Source organism: Melanotaenia boesemani, chromosome 15, assembly GCF_017639745.1.
Source record: "Melanotaenia boesemani isolate fMelBoe1 chromosome 15, fMelBoe1.pri, whole genome shotgun sequence".
Lineage (NCBI taxonomy): Eukaryota > Metazoa > Chordata > Actinopteri > Atheriniformes > Melanotaeniidae > Melanotaenia > Melanotaenia boesemani.
Window position 1 is genome coordinate 11,380,470 of NC_055696.1, and position 19,462 is coordinate 11,399,931.

The following is a 19,462-nucleotide window of genomic DNA, read 5'->3' on the forward strand; positions in this document are numbered from 1 at the left end:
CAGAATAAATAAGGATAGCCCTTACAAACCATGAAACCACATGATAAAGAAGTATTAAAAGCAATAGCCCAATTAACTGATCAGGCCCTGAAAATATCTTAAAATGATCTCCCAGAATAATCAGTTTGCTGATACATCATCACAACTCAGTTATGCATGAACGCATTAATGCATTAATTAAAAGACAAAACAAAAACATATGGATTGGTCTAACGATGGATGGAAAATCTCATTTGATCATTTGAAAATAATGTCATAAAATTTATAATACAAAAACTACAAATGTAAAAATTGCACCTAAAAAGAATAGTATCATGTATCCATCCATCCATCCATTTTTTGCCGCTTATCCGGAGTTGGGTCGCGAGGGTAGCTGCCTAAGCAAGGAAATCCAGACTTCCCTCTCCCCGACCACATTCACCAGCTCATCCGTAGGGATCCTGAGGCGTTCCCAGGCCAGCTGAGAGATGTAGTCAGTCTAGTGTGTCCTGGGTCTTTCCCAAGGCCTCTTTCTGGTGGGACGTGCCCGAAACACCTCACCAGGGAGGCATCCAGCAGGCATCCTAACCAGATGCCCGAGCAACCTCATCTGGCTCCTCTCGATGTGGAGGAGCAGCGACTCTACTCTGAGCCCCTCCCGGATCACCAAGCTTCTCACCCTATCTCTAAGGGAGAGCCCGGCCACCCTGCGGAGAAAACTCATTTTGGCCGCTTGTATTCGCAATCTTGTTCTTTCTGTCACTACCCACAGCTCGTGACCATAGGTGAGGGTAGGAACGTAGATCGACCAGTAAATCGAGAGCTTTGCCTTTTGGCTCAGCTCTTTCTTCACCACGACAGACCGATGCAGAGTCTGCATCACTGCAGACGCCGCACCGATCCGCCTGTCGATCTCCCGCTCCATCCTTACCTCACTCGTGAACAAGACCCTGAAATACGTGAACTCCTCCACTTGGGGCAGGACCCTACTGCAGACCCAGCGAGAGCACTCCACCCTTTTCCGGCTGAGGACCATGGTCTCGGACTTGGAGGTGCTGATTCTCATCCCAGCCTCTTCACACTTGGCTGCGAATCGCTCCAGTAAGAGCTGAAGATCACGGCTCGATGAAGCCAACAGAATCACATCATCCGCAAAGAGCAGAGACCCAATCCTGAGGCCACCGAACCGGATCCCCTCAACACCTCGGCTGCGCCTAGAAATTCTGTTCATAAAAGTTATGAACAGAATCGTGACAAAGGGCAGCCTTGGCGAAGTCCAACCTGCACTGGAAACAATTCTGATTTACTGCCGGCAATGCAGACCAAGCTCCGACACCGGTCGTACAGGGACTGGACAGCTCGTACAAGCGGGTCCAGCACTCCATACTCCCAGGGTACCCCCCACAGGAGTCCCCGGGGGACACGGTCGAATGCCTTCTCCAAGTCCACAAAGCACATGTAGATTGGTTGAGCAAACTCCCATGCCTCCTCAAAGACCCGAAGAGGGTGTAGAGCTGGTCCACTGTTCCACGACTGGGACGAAAACCACACTGCTCCTCCTCAATCTGAGGTTCGACTATCCGATGGACCCTCCTCTCCAACACCCCTGAATAGACCTTACCAGGGAGGCTGAGGAGTGTGATCCCCCTGTAGTTGGAGCACACCCTCCGGTCCCCCTTTTTGAAGAGGGGGACCACCACCCCAGTCTGCCAGTCCAGGGGAACTGTCCCAATGTCCACGTGATGCTGCAGAGGCGTGTCAGCCAAGACAGCCCTACAGCATCTAGAGCCTTAAGGAACTCTGGGCGAACCTCATCGACCACCGGGGCCTTGCCACCGAGGAGCTTTTTAACCACCTCAACGATCTCAGCCCCAGAGGTGGGAGAGCCAGCACTGGCTATCCCAGACTCTGATTCCTCACTGGAAGACGTATTGGTGGGATTGAGAAAGTCTTCGAAATATTCCCTCTACCGCCTCACAACGTCCCGAGTCGAGGTTAGCAGCCCCCCCATCCCACCGATACCCATCAGCTGCCTCTGGAGTCCCACAGGCCAAAAAGGCATGATAGAACTCCTTCTTCAGCTTGATGGCATCCCTTACTGCCGGTGTCCACCAACGAGTTCGGGGGTTACCGCCATGACAGGCACCGACAACCTTATGGCCACAGCTGCAGCTGGCCACCTCGACAATAGAGGCATGGAACACAGCCCACTCGGACTCAATGTACCCCGCCTCACCCGGGACATGGTTGAAGCTCTGCCAGAGATGGGAGTTGAAACTCTTTCTGACAGGGGACTCTGCCAGATGTTCCCAGCAACCCTCACAACAAGCTTGGGTCTGCCAGGCCTGATCGGCATCCTCCCCCACCATCTGAGCCAACCCACCACCAGGTGGTGATCAGTTAACAGCTTCGCCCCTCTCTTCACCCGAGTATCCAGAACGTGCGGCCGCAAGTCCGACGATATGACTACAAAGTCGATCATCGAACTGCTGCCTAGAGTGTCCTGCTGCCAAGTGCACATGTGGGCACTCTTATGTCTGAACAAGGTGTTCGTTATGGACAGTCCATGACGAGCATAGAAGTCCAGCAACAAAACACTACTCGGATTCAGATCGGGGGGCTGTTCCTCCCAATCATGCCCCTTCAGGTCTCGCTGTCATTGCCCACGTGAGCATTGAAGTCCCCCAGCAGAACGAGGGAGTCCCCGGAAGGAGTGCTCTCCAACACCCCCTCCAAAGACTCCAAAAAGGGTAGGTACTCTGAATTGCTGTTTGGTGCATAAGCACAAACAACAGTCAGGACCCGTCCCCCCACCTGAAGGCGGAGGGAGGCTACCCTTTTGTCCACCGGGGTAAACCCCAACGTACAGGCACCAAGTCAGGGGGCAATGAGCATGCCCACACCTGCTCGGCGCTTCTCACCAGGAGCAACTCCAGAATGTAAAAGGGTCCAGCCCCTCTCAAGGACAGTGGTTCCAGAACCCAAGCCGTGCGTCGAGGTGAGTCCAATTATATCTAGCTGGAACCGCTCAACCTCGCGCACCAGCTCAGGCTCCTTCCTTGCCAGAGAGGTGACGTTCCAAGTCCCTAGAGCTAGCTTTTGCATCCAAGGATCAGACCACCAAGGCTCCCTCCTCCGGCAGCCACCCAGCTCACACTGCACCCGACCCCTATGGCCTCTCCTGCAAGTGGTGAGCTCACGGGAGAGGAGGCCCATGTCACCCTTTCGGGCTGAGCCCAACCGCCACCAAGCGCTCGCGTCCGTGCCCCACCTCCAGGCCTGGCTCCAGAGGGGGGACCCAGTGACCCATGTCCGGTCAATGGAAACCCTGGTCCTTGCTTTGTCATCATCATAGGGGTGATTTGAGCCGCACTTCATCTGGTCCCTCCCCTAGACACCGGTTTGCCATGGGTGACCCTACCAGAGGCATGAGCCCCCGACAACATAGCCGCTAGGATCGTCAGGACGCACAAACTCCTCCACCACGATAAGGTGGCGGCTCAGGGAGGAGCTGGCGTCTCAGGGAGGAGATAGTATCATGTATGACAGTCATAAAAAAGACAGAAGACACCATGAAGCTTTGACAAAACACTTTAATACAAGCAGGAACTTCAGGTGGAGACAGAACAGATATTATTGTCATCACTTCTTATCCAATATTTTACTTACTGACATATATATTGCAAAGAATTGTTTGCGATTCCTCTGTAACATCTCTGTAACAAAGCCTCTACATGAACAAAATTTCATCGTAATAGTTCCTATATTAAACACATGTTCAACAGCCAAAGTGGACTGAAATATACACTTCATAGATACTAAAAGCTTATTGTAAACATTTTCTAAGTGTAAGGTTTCACATGGAAAATTGTGGAGTATTTTTATTTCCTCAGCTTAGGTCAGGGGTGTCCAACTTCGGTACTCAAGGCAAGGTAAAGCAAGTTTATTTGCATAGCATATTTCATGTTCAAGACAATTCAAAGTGCTTTATATAAAACATTAAATGTATTACAGCTGGGTGAAGAAGAATTAAAAAGTACATAAAATAATATAAAGAAAAAAAATCACATTAGGTCATTACAAAAATCATGTCATAATTAAATCATATAAAAAATTAAATTAAAACTATTAAAAGCAAGCAACAGTCTAGATAAGTTAAAAGTTACAATACTGATTTCATGCACATAAGTAAAGAAATTATTTTAACCTGAATTTAAAAGTCTGGTGAAAGTTTAATCTCCACTGGAAGTTTGTTGCAGCTTAACAGCTGCTTCCCCTTGTTTAATCTGGACTCTGGTCTGGATCAGCTGACCTGAGTCCTTGAATCTAAGAGTCCTGCTAGGTTTGTATTTGAACATATCACTGATGTATTCTGGGCCTAAACCATGATCTGTGATCTACAGTATCACGCAGCACTGAAGTTCAGCACAACCAGGGCTGAGTCTTGACCAGAATCAGGGTTCAACCTAATGTCATTTAATACTTTGACTAGTGCTTTGCTGTGGTGAGGTCAGAAGCCTGACAGGAAGATTTCCTCTTTCATTCAAAAAGTTATTGAGCTGGTTAAATACAACTTTCTTAAAAAATTGTATATAAAAGAGAGGTTAGAGGCAGGCCTATAGTTTTACATTTTAGAGGTGTCTAGAGTTCTCTTCTTTAATTATTAGAAGTAAGAAACTGTAGGAGATCATTTCTATGGTAAAAACTCATATACCAGCAGTGCAAGATGTTGTTTTCAGATGTCAAACTATTTCTTCTAAAATTTTAAATCTGCCATATTAAATTTTTTTTTATAAAATCAAAGTTACATCTACGTTTTAGACACAAATTACTTTTCTCATTTGTCTGTGTGGCATTAATGTTTTGTCAAATTGTTTTGATTTTTTTCCCCCCAAAGCTGGCAAATTCCTTGCATTTCTCAGTGGCAAGGAGCTCTGGGCATACTTTAGAAGGACTTGTACGTGTTTCAATAGCAGAGTGCAAAAATTGTTGACATTCTTGTTGATCATTTCAGATAAATATCTTTTTCTGGTCTTGCACAGCTCATTGTTATAATTACACAGGCTTTGTTTGTACAATTTATAGTAAATTTGATGTTTTGTATTCTTCCACTTACACTCAGCTTTCCTGCGTTTCAGGTTTGTAGCCATAGTGGTGCTTCTCTATGATGTTTCTCGAGGGCCACAATGCTGCAAGTTTTCTATGTTTCTCTGCTCCAACACAGCTGACTCAAATTAATGAGTCATTGTGCAGAACTTAATAGGCTGTTGGATCAATTTAATTTGAGGCAGGTGTGTTGGAGCAGGCAAAAATTGAAAACTTGCAGGATTGTGGCCCTCAAGAACTGACTTTGGACACCCCTGTCCAGGTTATGAAGTTTGTCAGCTCACTTGAGGAGGCAGCCATTCCCAACGTTTTTTCTGGGCATGAATAGCTACATGTTCTTGTAGTACAAAAAAAAACCAATAGATGGCATACTCACTCTTTTAAGGCCATAGGCGTCTAGTTAAGTGCCTAGAAAGCATTGTCCAGTACTCAAGTCAACAGCATGTGGCGTTTTCTGCAAGAAAGCCATACAATAAGCAGATACAAAAAAGCACAAACATACAAACTCTATCATTTCATAAAATACCACAGCTGAATATCCCACTGTGACTGAATAAGAAAAGCCAACACATAATCAGTAAAAGAAACTGTTTTGTCAGGTGTTTGTTTTGTTCATTGTAAAGGAAACCATTGCAATTTTTGGACCAGACTGACCCAAGCTGAAGATAAATAGGTTACAAGAATAATGCTACGTCTCAAACCGTAGGCCCTCCCTGTAGGTGTCCTCTTATGAGAGATGAACACCATGTTTATCAGGCCAGTGAACACCTCAGAGAGAAGAGGATAACAGGTCTTTGTTTGCTGTCCTGTGGTTTTATAGTCCACTTTCAATATCAGCACTTGAAATTCTGTCAATAAAAACTAAACAAAAATAGCTAAATATCTATGACAACGTTTAAATTCCACTATCATTTCCATTACAAAAGCTCATACTTTTAAAAGAATTGTGGTGCGCATGGTGCACATCGCATGGCATTAATTGAATTGAATTGAATGATTTATTTGTCATTATACACATTGCAGAACACAGGTAAAACGAAACTTGCGGCTATTTTACGCACAGATAAACTGCATATGTAAAATGGATAAGCACCCATAAATAATGTTAGTGGAGTGTATAACCATTTGTATTAACTATCCAAACGGTAGTTTCGTTGCTGTCTCTCTTCCTGTGCTTACCTCTTTGTTCATACCCATGTAAAGCGATGGGGCGGTGGTACCGGTTGAGTTGTTCCCCTTGTTCACACATGCGCTCCGCCCGCCTGCGCTGATTGGATTGAAAACTACCCCTGCGACCATCGTCGTTTCTTTTATTTTTTTTATTTTTCACCCTTACGCAAAGGAAACGCCCACCCAGAGGACCGGGAAAGTCGCTTCAAACTGAAAAACACGCTGCCTGCACACAGTACATTCGGGAGACGTTCATGATTGGAGATGACACACTGAACATATAGGCTGTCTCTGTCTGAGCCTCACTTTTGAAATCCTTGTTTATAAAAAACAGGTTGCGTCAGTCAGATTACTAACTTTCCATCACTAAGACTGTCTTCCTTTTTTTCTTCCTGTATCATTTTAATCTACGCTGATACAGTCGCGTAGGAAACTGCTGAGTGTGCTCGCTGGATGCTTGGGTGAACAGGTGGCGCAGGCTCCAGTTCCCTTTAAGTTATTAAGGGCGAGACGCACAGTGAACGGAGTTTACGCACTTCAACAGACGCATAGAATCTAAATAGGCTACCTGCTTTAAGGTGGGTAAGAGTCGAGCTGCGCGTTTTTTCTCCCTTGTTACAGGGATACATTTAACAAGGGAGCGGCGATGCCAGTAGCGGACAGCGACATGGTAGTGGACACCAGTCACGGGTTATATGAGGGTAAAACCCCTAACAACCCGGGGAACGAGAACATCCTCCCGGCGTCCCTGAGCAGTCCTGCGGCAGACATCCTCAAGAACTTTTACCACACCAAAAGGGTCGGGAACTATCTGATTGGGAGGAAGCTGGGAGAAGGATCGTTTGCCAAAGTTAGAGAGGGTCTCCATGCGTTAACCGGGGAAAAGGTGAGTGGACATAATCCGCTAATTTTGTGAGTGTCTCTTTTCATAATCTAAACGCTTCTTCTGATTATGTCACTTGTCATTAAAGTTCTTTTTTAATTTGTAAAAACAGAGGTAAAACAACTCAACTTTAAAAGTAATTTCTGATTTTTTTTTATTCGTGATAGTTTTTATCCTCAAATAGACCATGTGCCGCATGCGGTCAGGACCTGTTATGGTTTTCAGTTTCGTGTATGTGGACAGCTGTCACTTGACTCATGCTTTACAATCCATTCTTTTGTGCTGCTTGCTACTCATGAAAAATCTGACTGATAATATTGCCTTCCATATATATTTTTACAGCGTGTCAGTCCAGTTGGTCAGTTGTCTATTCTCAGAGAAAGTACAATCCTGCAACGAGAACCTTTGTTAATGAGCTCCTGCGGCACCAGCAGCTGTTGAGCTCATCCGGGATGTTTTAAGTCATAATATTTACTTATCATATTTGTGTAACAGATAGAAGCATAGGGAGCTCTATATCTGTCCTTTTTGTCTTCTTTTTGTAATGGATGAGTATTTATGCACCTCTGTGGTTTTTTTTTTTTTTTCATTTATTTTTTTTTCTGAACCTCGGCTTTGTCTGTTGCTGCTGGTGATCTCACCTTCTGGGCGCGCAAGGCTGTGATAGGGACACAGAGGAAAATTGTCCGGCCTATGAGAGAGCTGAACCGCTACTTGCATATGAAATCACGTCGTTGATAAATGGACTTCGGCTTCATTATGATTCCGCAAGCGCAGGGTTTAGATATGGGCAGCCATTGGCCACTGGTTGTCTTTGTCTCTATCTCTTTAGGTTGTTTTGAACGGGAGCCTGGAAATTTGCATATTAGAAAAACAAGTACCTCCTCTTTTTTCCTGCGTGTTCCCACTTGTTAAACCTGTTTGCAAGATTAGGTGTAGTTTACACGATGTAACACGATGCACAACTGATATTGGATTTTTGTTTATTAAAAAACAAAAAAGTCTGTTCAACCACCCACCACCTACTACTACCGTCCCTGCTGTTGCTGTGAAAAGAAAACGCTCCTCTCCTTCTCCACCCCCCTTCCCACAGTCTTTGTTGAGGATGATGCAAACACTGGCAATCTCACTACCAAGCTCATCTCTCTCGTTCATTTGAATACAGGCGTCCAACAGGCGTTGGGAGGGGGCGATGAGTTTATTCAACCAAGAGGGTATTCAGGGACAAAGTAAATGCATGAGGATTCCCAGACAACCCCCCCACCCCACCTTTTTTTCTTTTAGAATCACTAAAGCAGTGTTAATGTAGGAATGAGTATATAGTGGTGTGTGTTTAAAGGCAGGGGGTATGAAAGTGAAGAAAGGTGAGTGATGGTGCCATCACGGTCTGTAGGTTGAAGAGGCCACACACATGTGTGTTTGATGTCTGTAACCCACTTTCCCCTCTATATTTCCCCCCACACACCCCGCCTTTTCAGTCTGAGGGGCGCCTGATAAACAACTGAAGCCCCCTGGCAGGGTGCACCCCTCCTCCTCTATCCCCCCACACTTCCTCATATATACTATCCTACTGTAAATCCCCCATCCCCCCATACACCCCATGTGCCCCCTCTCATACCCACTGTTGTAAACACGGGCCATCCATAACTGTCAAGTGACTGCGTGCTGCAAGCACACCCGTGCATGTATACCCATACAGTCAGGTTTAATTAGCGGCTGTAAAAATGTTCTTGGAGGTAAATCAATTAACAGAGCTGATAGGACGAACTTAAAAATTAAAGACAAGCTGAAGGGCAGAAGTAGGAGAAGACACCATTCACCATTTCATTAATGGATATGGTGATTAGTTCCATTTGCCATGCCTGTCCATATCTGTGTGCTCTCCTTGAGGTGATTTGCAATGTATGTTGGCCATGTTCTTGAACTCCGTCTAGACAGGATACAAGGAGACACGGGCAAAGGATGACATAGAGTGGATGAGTGTTTTATTGAATATAATTATCTATGAAGCTTTGTCATTGAATAAAGGACATGTTCTCTAGCTTTTATGAGCACATTCTGAAAGTTTCTTCTCCAACAAGGCAAGGGACAGAAGAAGACAGAGCAATCAAAGACAGATTCTCATGTGCTTAGCTGCAACTTAACTCTGAGTCAAATGGAAGTAATACTAACTGCCCATTTGGCTTTGGCACCTTCTCAACATATAGGATAACATTTGCTTTCCTTAAAGTTTATGATGGTTCAGTGACCCCTCCAGCTCTTTCTCACACTCACACACCTCACCCTCTTGGAGCTTCAGGGCCCTTTAGAGCCCGCACTGCCCCATACCAAGAGCAGCTGTGTGGGAGAGGTCAGTGCCAAGTTATTTACTCTGCAATGGAGATTGAGTAGCTCGTCACCTGTTACACTAAGACTCTCTGAAATCCTACCTTAAGAGACATGGTAATGCGCAAATATGCTGTTCTTGGTTAGTATCACTAACAGTAACATATGGCGCAGGGTTTAAGAGTCAAACTTCAGCTGCCAGGTCTGGGCTTTGTCTTAAAAGTTCCTCTCATCATCCTCTTACTAACTCCTCTCCTGTATTTCTCCAGGTGGCAGTAAAGGTCATTGACAAGCGGAAGGCCAAGAAAGACTCATATGTCACCAAGAACCTGCGGAGGGAGGGCCACATCCAGCAGATGATCCGTCACCCCAACATCACACAGCTGCTGGACATTCTGGAGACGGAGAACAGCTACTACCTGGTGATGGAACTGTGTCCTGGTGGGAACCTTATGAACCGCATCTACGACAAGAAGCGGCTGGATGAGAGAGAGACTCAGAAATACATCCGGCAGTTGGTGCTGGCTGTCGAGCACCTGCACAGAGCAGGAGTGGTACACAGGTAAAAACAAAACAAGTAAAAACAAACAAACAAACAAAAAAAACTTAATTTGTTCAACTGCTTCATGATATATTAACAGCCAGTTATCCAAAACGCAGACATTATTGTTTTGTTTATGGGTCAAGATATCTGAGTCAGACACGATTCTCTTTCACAAAGTGTGTCTAAGTCAGTCTTATGCACATTCATGTTAATTCATAAGAAAAGAACAAATATTTGTTCAACAAATGCATGTTAATAATTTAAGAGTTTTTAAGTATTCCTTGAAACAAAAAACTGCTTCTTGTTCCTCCACTGTTGACTATTCTATACATTTTTAGTCTGAGTTAAATTCTTCTGTATATTTAATTTACTAAAATGTTTTCTTTGCTTTGCATTGAAACTACACATAACACCAAATCAGATTTCAGATATCTTTTTCACATCTTCCTGAGAATATTCAGGTCTGTGTTACTCAAGAGCCTGGGAACTAAATTTTTATTAAGATGAGATGGCCTTTGTAGATAACTGTGTAACAGGATTTCTGAGACTGAGAAGGGATTTGAAAGTACACAATAGACTATGACAATCAACCAGCATGACCCACATTAAGGGGTTTATTTGTGTTGGAGTCGGGGTTTGTAGGGAGGTGGGGATTATGTTGACCTTTCCTTTGCATTCTATGATGATGTATGATCTTATATAAGCACTGATTGTGCAGGCACTGACATCTCTTATTCTTCCGTTGTCTTTCAGGGATCTTAAGATTGAAAATCTCCTACTAGATGAGCAGGACAACATCAAACTAATAGGTAATCAAAAAGCCCCATGAATGTTTTTTTAACTTCTTCATTAGCTTCAATCATGCAAAAGATTTATCAGCATGCAAAGAGTGAAAACTAATATTGAGAGAGGTAATTAAACTGTTGCCCTAAAAACTGATGCCAGCAGTGTTGTAGTAGAATATAAAGATTTTCTTAGTTGGAGAGCCACAGTAGCCTTAATGAGGTGAAGGGTTAAGAGCAATTTAACATCCTGTTAAAACCTTTACAAGCTCTCGTAACCCTAATCAGCTTCTGTTTGTCTGTGTAAACCTGTGATACAAAGACCATAGTAAAACGTGGAGCAACACTAACCCCACCTCCTTTGTCTCCCCCTCAGATTTTGGCCTCAGTAACTGTGCCGGCATCTTGGGTTACTCAGACCCCTTCAGCACCCAGTGTGGTAGTCCAGCCTATGCTGCCCCTGAGCTGCTCTCCAGGAAGAAGTATGGGCCAAAAGTAGATGTATGGTCCATGTGAGTTAACTTTTCTTGGTCTTGGATTGTCTCATAAACATATAAATACTTTATTTTCTAACTGGTACACCCAGAGATTAATTGTGTATTCTGGTCTTCCAGTGGCGTGAACATGTACGCAATGCTGACCGGAACTCTCCCATTTACTGTGGAGCCCTTTAGCCTTCGAGCCCTTCACCAGAAGATGGTGGACAAGGAAATGAACCCACTGCCTCCTTCACTTTCCACAGGTAAAATATTTAGCACAATTGCACACTGTATCCACTGGTTTTAAAGATAAATAAAAAGCTAAACAGGCTATAACTTGATAAACAAAGTCTCTTATATATATATATATATATATGCAAGCAATGAAAACAAAATGTCACGTTACATATCTAGGGTGCTTCCAATGGAATGAAGTGAATGTGTTTTATTGGAAGGCATAGCTTAGAAATACTTTCTTGAGAAGTTGTTGGCACTGCATCAGCTTGTGTGGTTTTAAAGTTGTATTCCAGTGTAACAGCTTCAAAGAGATTCCTGGTAATACCGGAAGAAAAGGCGTCTAATTTTCTTCAGTAGAAGTAGAAGCTGTTACACCCATCCACTCACACTCAGCCTGCATGTCACAGCAGTGTCTCTTGCTAATATAAAAACGGAAGGATGGATTAACCTCCTTATGTAACTAATCATCACCTGAACGATACAAAGATCTTATCTGAGTTATGCAACTGAATGAATGTTGAGCAAGGTTACAAAGAAGAAAGAAGGGGGATGACAGCCACATTTGTGATACATAGATGTAAACAGTGACTAAAACATGCAACCATTAAGATTCAGTGCCAGTAATCTTAGCTATGTTAAGTGATTGTTAAACATGTAATAAATAAGAAGCTTCATTACTGGTAGTCTTTGCAATTTATGCAGTGAATGGCTGGCCATTGACAGCAGATTAAGATTTACTCCATTCACTTTTCTCAGCTGCCACCTGTCTGCTGAAGAAGCTCCTCGAACCAGATCCCAACAAGCGTCCAAATATCCATCAGGTGATGGCTGATTCCTGGCTGCAGCTGGCCAACAAGAACACAGGGGCACCATATCTCAACAGGTGGATCCATATGTACATTTAAAATGCTTACAGGAGTGGGTCATCTGACCTCAACAAAGACATCAGTTTTACATTTAGCTTAAAGCCCAAAATTCATGTTCTTGTTCTTAATTCCCATTTCTGTGTTAAGGATCCACATTGAAGAAATAAACCACACAGTGTTACTGCATATGACAGAGAAAATGGGCTACAAGCATAGTGAAGTGCTGAGCGCCGTCCTCACGAACCGTGCCTGCCATACTTTGGCTGTCTACTTCCTGCTTAACAAGAAAATGAAGAGACTCTCTAAAGAGTACAGGGTAAGTGAAGAGAAGCCAGTTAAGCGAGGTGACTGGGAGGGGGTAGGGGGTGTTCTTTACAAGCACGCATGTGCACCTCTGCACTGATTTATGAGGATATAGTATAGCTGCTCAGCAGGTAAGGCTTGTTTAAAATGTCATGTTACTGTGTTTTTAGGAGATGCAGTTCCAGGAGAAGAAGAAAGGAGAAAAGCAGAAAAATGAATACTTCCAGACTCAGTGGAGGAAGCACGTTGATAAACTTACCATCCCTCCTAAGCAGACGCCCGTCTACCTGGCTGTTAGCAAGGGGCCCAGCAAGGAGAAGAAACACAGAACAGGTGAGACTTCATATTGTTCTGTACAAAAGAGCAATTTTTTTTACAAATAGAAATTTTGATTTAGACTGCATCTGCTTTGATAATTCACCCCCTCATTTATTGTATCCATGTCATTTACCTTTATTCATGCAGGGTAGGTTGACTGAGCTTGCATGTTCTTGTACAGCAGCGACCAATTTCACACACACATAGTTATCCTGTCATCCCTCCATCCATCCATTGTTTGTCTGTCCATCCATCCATCCACCTACTCAACCAACAACCTGAGAGGAAACATCCTGGACAACTTGAAAGTCAGTCAGTCAGTGGGGCAAAGACACAAACAATTCATTTTAATCTAATTTACCTGTTCAAAGTCAGATGAAATGACTGAAAGAGCATAGCTCAGAAGTAAGTATATAATTTGGAATTAAAATCAGATTGTTAACAAGAGTGATAGTGTCTGCCACTAAACATTCCTTGAATGAGAGCTTATAACAGACAAGCACCAATTGCAAAGCTGGGGCATAAGCTCCTTTACCTTCTCATTTGTCTGTAAGAGCCCATAGGCTGTTCTTGATCCAGCATGTCAGGATGGGCTGGTCCTCACAAGGTTAAAATAAGGGCAGAATGTTCTTTACACCGGCTTCGTAAATGCTGTCAGGTGATTGACATGACACATAGAATCTAGACATGTAAGCTATGCAGCTAAAAGTAAGAGTGACTGCTGTTCTGTGTCTGTCATTCATCTGTTTCAGCAGCAGGTTGAGGAAGAAATTAAGATATCTTTGTGATTCTAGTACATTTTCTGATTCTGATGTGATGTACTAAAAACCACGATATCCTTCTCAGGCCTATTGCGTGCCATAACTGGTGGCCATCGTAACTCACCATTAGCACCACCCGGTACCGTTGCTTCCTCATCCATGGAATATCTAGAGATCCACCCACTCTTCTCCAACACCCCACAGCAACGGAGGCGCTTAGCTACCCTCCCACAAGTCAACACGAGCCCAGAACACAACATTCCTGCTCCACCTGCACCGTCACCAATTGGCATGCATTCGTTCGGATCGCTCTCCAAAGCTGAGCAGATTGAAGATGCACCTTCTTCTCCCTGGTACAAGTTGACCAATGGGACTCTGTCCCCACCGCGCCACGTCTCCGCCTTCCAACCCGACTCCTCTTACTTGAAAAAGGCCACAATCCCCAGTCCTCCTGTTCTCATTGTCAACCCGCAGCCTAAGAAGAGTAGCTCATCAGATTACTGCGGTTCCTCTGACACCAGTGGAAGTCCGCCCAGCACCATAGGAAGCCCCCCAGGAAGCTCAGCATTCAGCCCTCCAAAGTCTGCCTTCAGTCCACTTAACCCCACTTCAGCATTCAGCCCTCCTTCCAACAGTGGGAGCAGCGATCCCGAGAGCCCAACACATCGTAGCAAATTTCCGTCTATGGGAATTGGACAGATTCTAAAGAAAAAGGTCCAGCTGCAGCCATTTACTTTCCGGCCAGAACAAGTCGTAGAAGAGGTTGTATCCCCACCTCCCTACCCGATGCAGACTCTCCTGTGTGCTTCAGGTGCACTAAAGACCCTCTGCTGAGGGATGCAAGAAAAAAAATATTGAAGAAAGACAGACTGATCTCAAGGCCCCTCTCAACACTTTAAGTTGGAGAGGTCTTTCAGAGCGGCCTTTTGAACTGTGAACTGTCCCTTTATGCGACTGAGCCACTTTTCATGACACTTGATTATAAAATAAAAAAAGAAAAAAAAAGAAGGACAAAAGGGGTGAGAATTTCACACAGTTTATATCTTGTTACCTCTACTGTTAAGTAATAAGTGTTGGTGACAAAGATGAGATTCAAAATGGATCCCTTAGCAACGACTAAACCTCGCCGTGTCCTACATACAGACCGGACTTAATATGGGCCATGCCAACAAACATGTGAACACATATACACACAAAATACTGTATTATAGACCGTGTTTGAAGTACTTTATTCTGTAATTTTGCTGCAACTGCTTACAGATTGAGCCGTAGACTGATTCACACCAGCCAATAGACCCTAACTCTTACCCTAACCTTGACTACATGTGTAAATGTTTTGTCTCTGTGAAAACTGTGTATGATAGCTACTGACCTCCAGCCAGCTGGCACTGTATCCTAAATGCTGGCTGGGTGAAAAAAGCTCACTGCACTATTACTGAAAACCAAATCCAATAGTAACAATGGTGTTGACCATCTTTACCTCACTGCATTATTCATACATTAAAGCATTACAGCAGGCAAGTGTGGCACGCTTCTGTAGATTATGTCACAGCATCCCACTCTCAATGTAGTGATATTAGAATCAACACAAGGAAACTCTAGAAACCAACAATAGAATTATAAACTCACCTTTTATAAAACTCTCACCAATAATAACTCACACTTCTGACTTTTTATATTCAAGTGTTACATCACCTCTAAGACCCACAGGGAAACTCATTCAGTAAAAGTCTTAGATTTTTTCACAGCAGACATGACAGTTTACAGTCAGTTTTTAAAGATGGAAAGAAAAAAAAAAGGATCATCAAAAGCCTTATGAAACTGATCCCCCTCGCTAAGGTAATGAAGTTGGGAACTACTGCTACTAGTGTCGTACATAACGTTCTTTAAAAAAAGGGAAGAACTTCCTTTTGTCTTAATGCTGTTGTTGTTTGTGCAATAGTCTTAACTGTTAACTGCAATGATGAGTATTTGCCAAGAGCTCTTTGAGAGTGGAAAATTGTTCTTGTAAATAACAGTACAATGCCTGTGCTCTTGTAACTTGTGTCGCTCTGTACAAGTGAATTTCTAAACCCTTTGTCAAAATGACATTTCCACAAAAAGGCTTCCACAGGCACATGAGGCTTTTCACTGCTAAAATACTGTAGAATCTCTTCCTGTTCAAAATTAAAGTTGCATGAGTCAAACTGTACTGCCAACGATTAAAATAATGTCTTTATAACTTTTTTTCTGGTTGAAACTGAGATTGATACTGACTCGAGGGGTGGGGATCTTTTGTAAGATTTTTGTAAGATGGTTTTGTTTGAGTGTCAGGAGATTTCTATGCTGTATAAAGTATTTTAAATATTTATAATGAATCCCTTGTGTCTGTCTGGTATTTCAAATTGCACCTGCTTCCTGTCTGGCCTCATTCTTGTACGTCATTAACTCTGAGCACACAAAGTGACTTATTAGCTGAAAATAAATTAATACACTTAAATGAACTGCACAGAATCCAACATCCTAGTTAATTTATGTGCGATTTACACATAGCCCGAGGTCTGTAATTTATTTCTAAAGCTCTCAGCTCCTGGAAAACTTAATGAGAATGGGCTACTCCACTGTGGAGGAATCTGTAATACCACCATGTGCCACTTGTCTCACATGTCATATTCTTTTCCCACGGGACACCTCTGGTGGGCTTAGGAAGAAAAAAAAATCTTGCAACAGCTGAAGGACTCTTAGGACTGTTAGACACACATACCACAACCCCTCGTCACACACGCTGTAGACACTAATCTACTCGGCTGTGGCTCAACTGGTCTAGATCATAAACATCATTGGGTGACACTGTCATGTTGAGACAAACAGGGGGGTCACCAGAGCTCTGAGACAAACACATGCACAGGATGACACAAACAGAGATGTCCGATTAACTCCCCGTAGCTAAGCTGATAAAAGCAGAAGGGCAAGAGTGGCCCTAAAATGCATTAAAGCCTGAGCCTTTTGTTTATTAAAGACAGGCGGACTGTTGGTCAAAATCCCCCAGGGGTTTGGTGAGAGAAACAGCCTGTGGCCATGAATACCCCAGCTTAACTACATGCAAAGGACATAACAGGATGCAGACAGGGAATACCGTACCTGTTTAATGATACTCTGGTCGCAGCTGTTTGATATGATATAAAGAAAGAAGGTTTTTTTCAGATTACCTGTAGGGAGGGAATTTCTTAAATAATCATCAACCAGAGCACAGCTTGATGAGTAACAGAAGATTTAATAACAGTTCAAAAATACAAAAATGTAAAAAAAAAACAAAACAAAAAAAAACTGTTCATTGCTTCCGAAAGATGTGCCACTTTCCAGTTTGATTTGATAATAAAAATTATTTGTTTTGATTGATCATTGAAGATCACATTTAATTTCAAAGTCACCTTCGAAAAAAAAATTAAAGATGAAAAAATTTGTATAAAGAAGAAGAATTGTGACTTTAGTGCTGAGTTAATAATCCATGAGCCATCTCAGAACATTGTTGAGATAAAGTGGAAATAATTTTGCCTATAAAAAGATTATTTTAGAATTAAAGTGAGTAAAACAGGTCATGTTATAAAGACTTCACCTGCTTCCCAACAATGATGAGCAATACATTTCTTCCCAATAATTTAAGGTAAATATAAAGAATGGGGTGCACAGAAAAGATAATATGTGGACTCATGTACTTGAAAATAATAAAGCTCTTTGTGCCACATTTACACTGAAAGATCGGTGACATTCACAACTCTAGATCACAACAGTTTCTATTAACTTCCTTTGTAGAAAAAAAGGCTGGTGTTCATTTTTAATGTGTTCAAACTGACCACTTATTGTCCAGCAGGACATTATTTCTGTCAATCTGTTCAGGCTTAGATCCTGATGACACTAATCCTGTTTTCAGCCCCCTCCTCATCACATACACATGCACTCAAGCTCTCACCAGGGTGTCACTGGCAATGGGACAAGCCTTTGTGTCTGAGAAAAACAGATGATTAACCTGCTGCACAGTGAGGGCCACCAGAGATGCTCTTACAACAGAAAACCTGAGGATCCTGGGTCAGCCTCGCGGACCGGTGCTGCCTACCTCAGCAGCTCTTACACAGGCAGAAGATGAGGAGGAGAGAGTGGATGTGAGACAGGCTACCTGGCAGACACTGTCGCACACAAAGATATTGGGCTAAAGGAAACAAGCAGATGTTTCTAATGAAGTAGGAGGCTTTGCGCACTGAGAGGGGATTTGGGTTAGTGTTTGATCAATCAAACACAGATATAGGTGATTAATGAACTGGGAAGGATGTGTTTTTATAAGACTTCACTATTTCAGTACTCCATAGAAACACAAAACAAAACTGGGTTATGTTTCCCAAAGATTTTAGATCAAGTTTCCCTGATTCCTCAGATTCATTTGGGAAATCTAAACTCCCAGATGAATTTACTAACTAATTTTAAATCTAATCTGTGAGGAAACAAAGAGGACACCAGGCTAGCTTAATGGCTTTATATGTAAGCATGTGGTTAACTTTAAAAACAATATGTAAGAAAAAATAGAGGAACAACCATGTTAAAAGTAGAACTAGGTGTACTAAATTGTTGTAATTTACTTCTATTCTAAATACATTACTTGTTCTCAAACAAAAATAAGTGGGGTTAAAGAGTTTTGAAAAGAAGTCTTTTTAAATACTCACATAAAAAACATGTGAACTGAATAAAGCAAAAGCTCTTGTGATGTGCACTGTGCTGTGGAAAACAAAGAGTTAAACCAAGAACAAGTCATAAATCAGTCCTCAACAACTGGTGGGGTGTGCCGCTTTGTCAAAGAAAAGCCAAATTATAACACGGGAGAGCAGAAAATATGCATTCAAAGATCAACACTTTTATTACTGCAATGATAAACAATGACAAAAACTCCAGACATACTCCTCTCCCCACTCACTTCATCTCAGAACCAATATTGAACTTTGTCTCAAATAGAACATTTTCCCTACCATTAAGTAATCATTATAACTGAGAAAAGATAAACAAAACAATCCAAAAATATTAGTTGGCACACAGGTGGCAAACCTTGAGCTATTTTTCCTTGCAAAAACAAGATCAGAAATTCAATCAAAGAGCAGCACACAGCCAATAGAATCTCAGTGTCTGTGGTAGCAGCGGCATCAGTCTGAACAGCCATTGGTCAGTTGTTTCACACAGGGAAGCCTGTAATTGGCTGCCAGCGTGCCAGAGCTTCATTGCCTCCATGGCAACATTGCTTCCTTATTGCTTAGGGTAGGTGAAAAGGAGGGGGGGAAGAGGGGAGGCGACTTTCGCTCAGACACTACCTCTGCATTATTCATCCTTTGTCCCCGAGTGCTTGTCGAATGTGCGTACAAGTACTGACTGATGCGCGCGTGTGTGTTTCTGTGTTAGTGGTGGTTTGGGTGGCAGTGATTGGTTGAGACATAAGGGGTGAATGAGGTGAAACCGGTGCAATAATTGCACTCAAAAGTGCAACGCATCCAGCAACACCATGTCTATATATAAAACTGCTCAATGAGCTCTGGGGCTATTTGGTGAGTCACAGAGATGCTGACTTCCAACATCACTTTCAGGCTTTGGTTTTTATTTAGCTGAATGCAACAACAAACAAACTGGGAAATATTCCTCAGCATGAGTCTACTGCAGGATATACCAGCACACTTGTGGACAGTTAACTGGCCG

The 19,462-nt window shown here is 43.1% G+C and overlaps 1 protein-coding gene across 1 annotated transcript; it reads left to right on the plus strand.

Annotated features, from left to right (window-relative positions):
• Window positions 1-6,486: 6,486 nt before the first annotated feature.
• Window positions 6,487-15,554, plus strand: hunk (hormonally up-regulated Neu-associated kinase). The gene is made up of 9 exons (XM_042009302.1): window positions 6,487-7,141; window positions 9,733-10,025; window positions 10,761-10,816; window positions 11,166-11,301; window positions 11,404-11,531; window positions 12,262-12,388; window positions 12,519-12,687; window positions 12,845-13,007; window positions 13,839-15,554. The coding sequence occupies exons 1-9, from the start codon at window positions 6,902-6,904 to the stop codon at window positions 14,585-14,587; spliced, it is 2,061 nt and encodes a 686-aa protein (XP_041865236.1). The 5' UTR covers window positions 6,487-6,901; the 3' UTR covers window positions 14,588-15,554.
• Window positions 15,555-19,462: the final 3,908 nt, after the last annotated feature.

What these genes read in the sequence shown, in the direction of transcription:
- hunk (XM_042009302.1), top strand. Translation starts at nt 6,902, where the DNA reads ATGCCAGTAGCGGACAGCGACATGGTAGTGGACACCAGTCACGGGTTA. An exon ending in AGAGCAGGAGTGGTACACAG is followed by an intron (nt 10,026 to 10,760) that starts GTAAAAACAAAA and finishes GTTGTCTTTCAG; the next exon opens with GGATCTTAAGATTGAAAATC. An exon ending in GGACAACATCAAACTAATAG is followed by an intron (nt 10,817 to 11,165) that starts GTAATCAAAAAG and finishes TCTCCCCCTCAG; the next exon opens with ATTTTGGCCTCAGTAACTGT.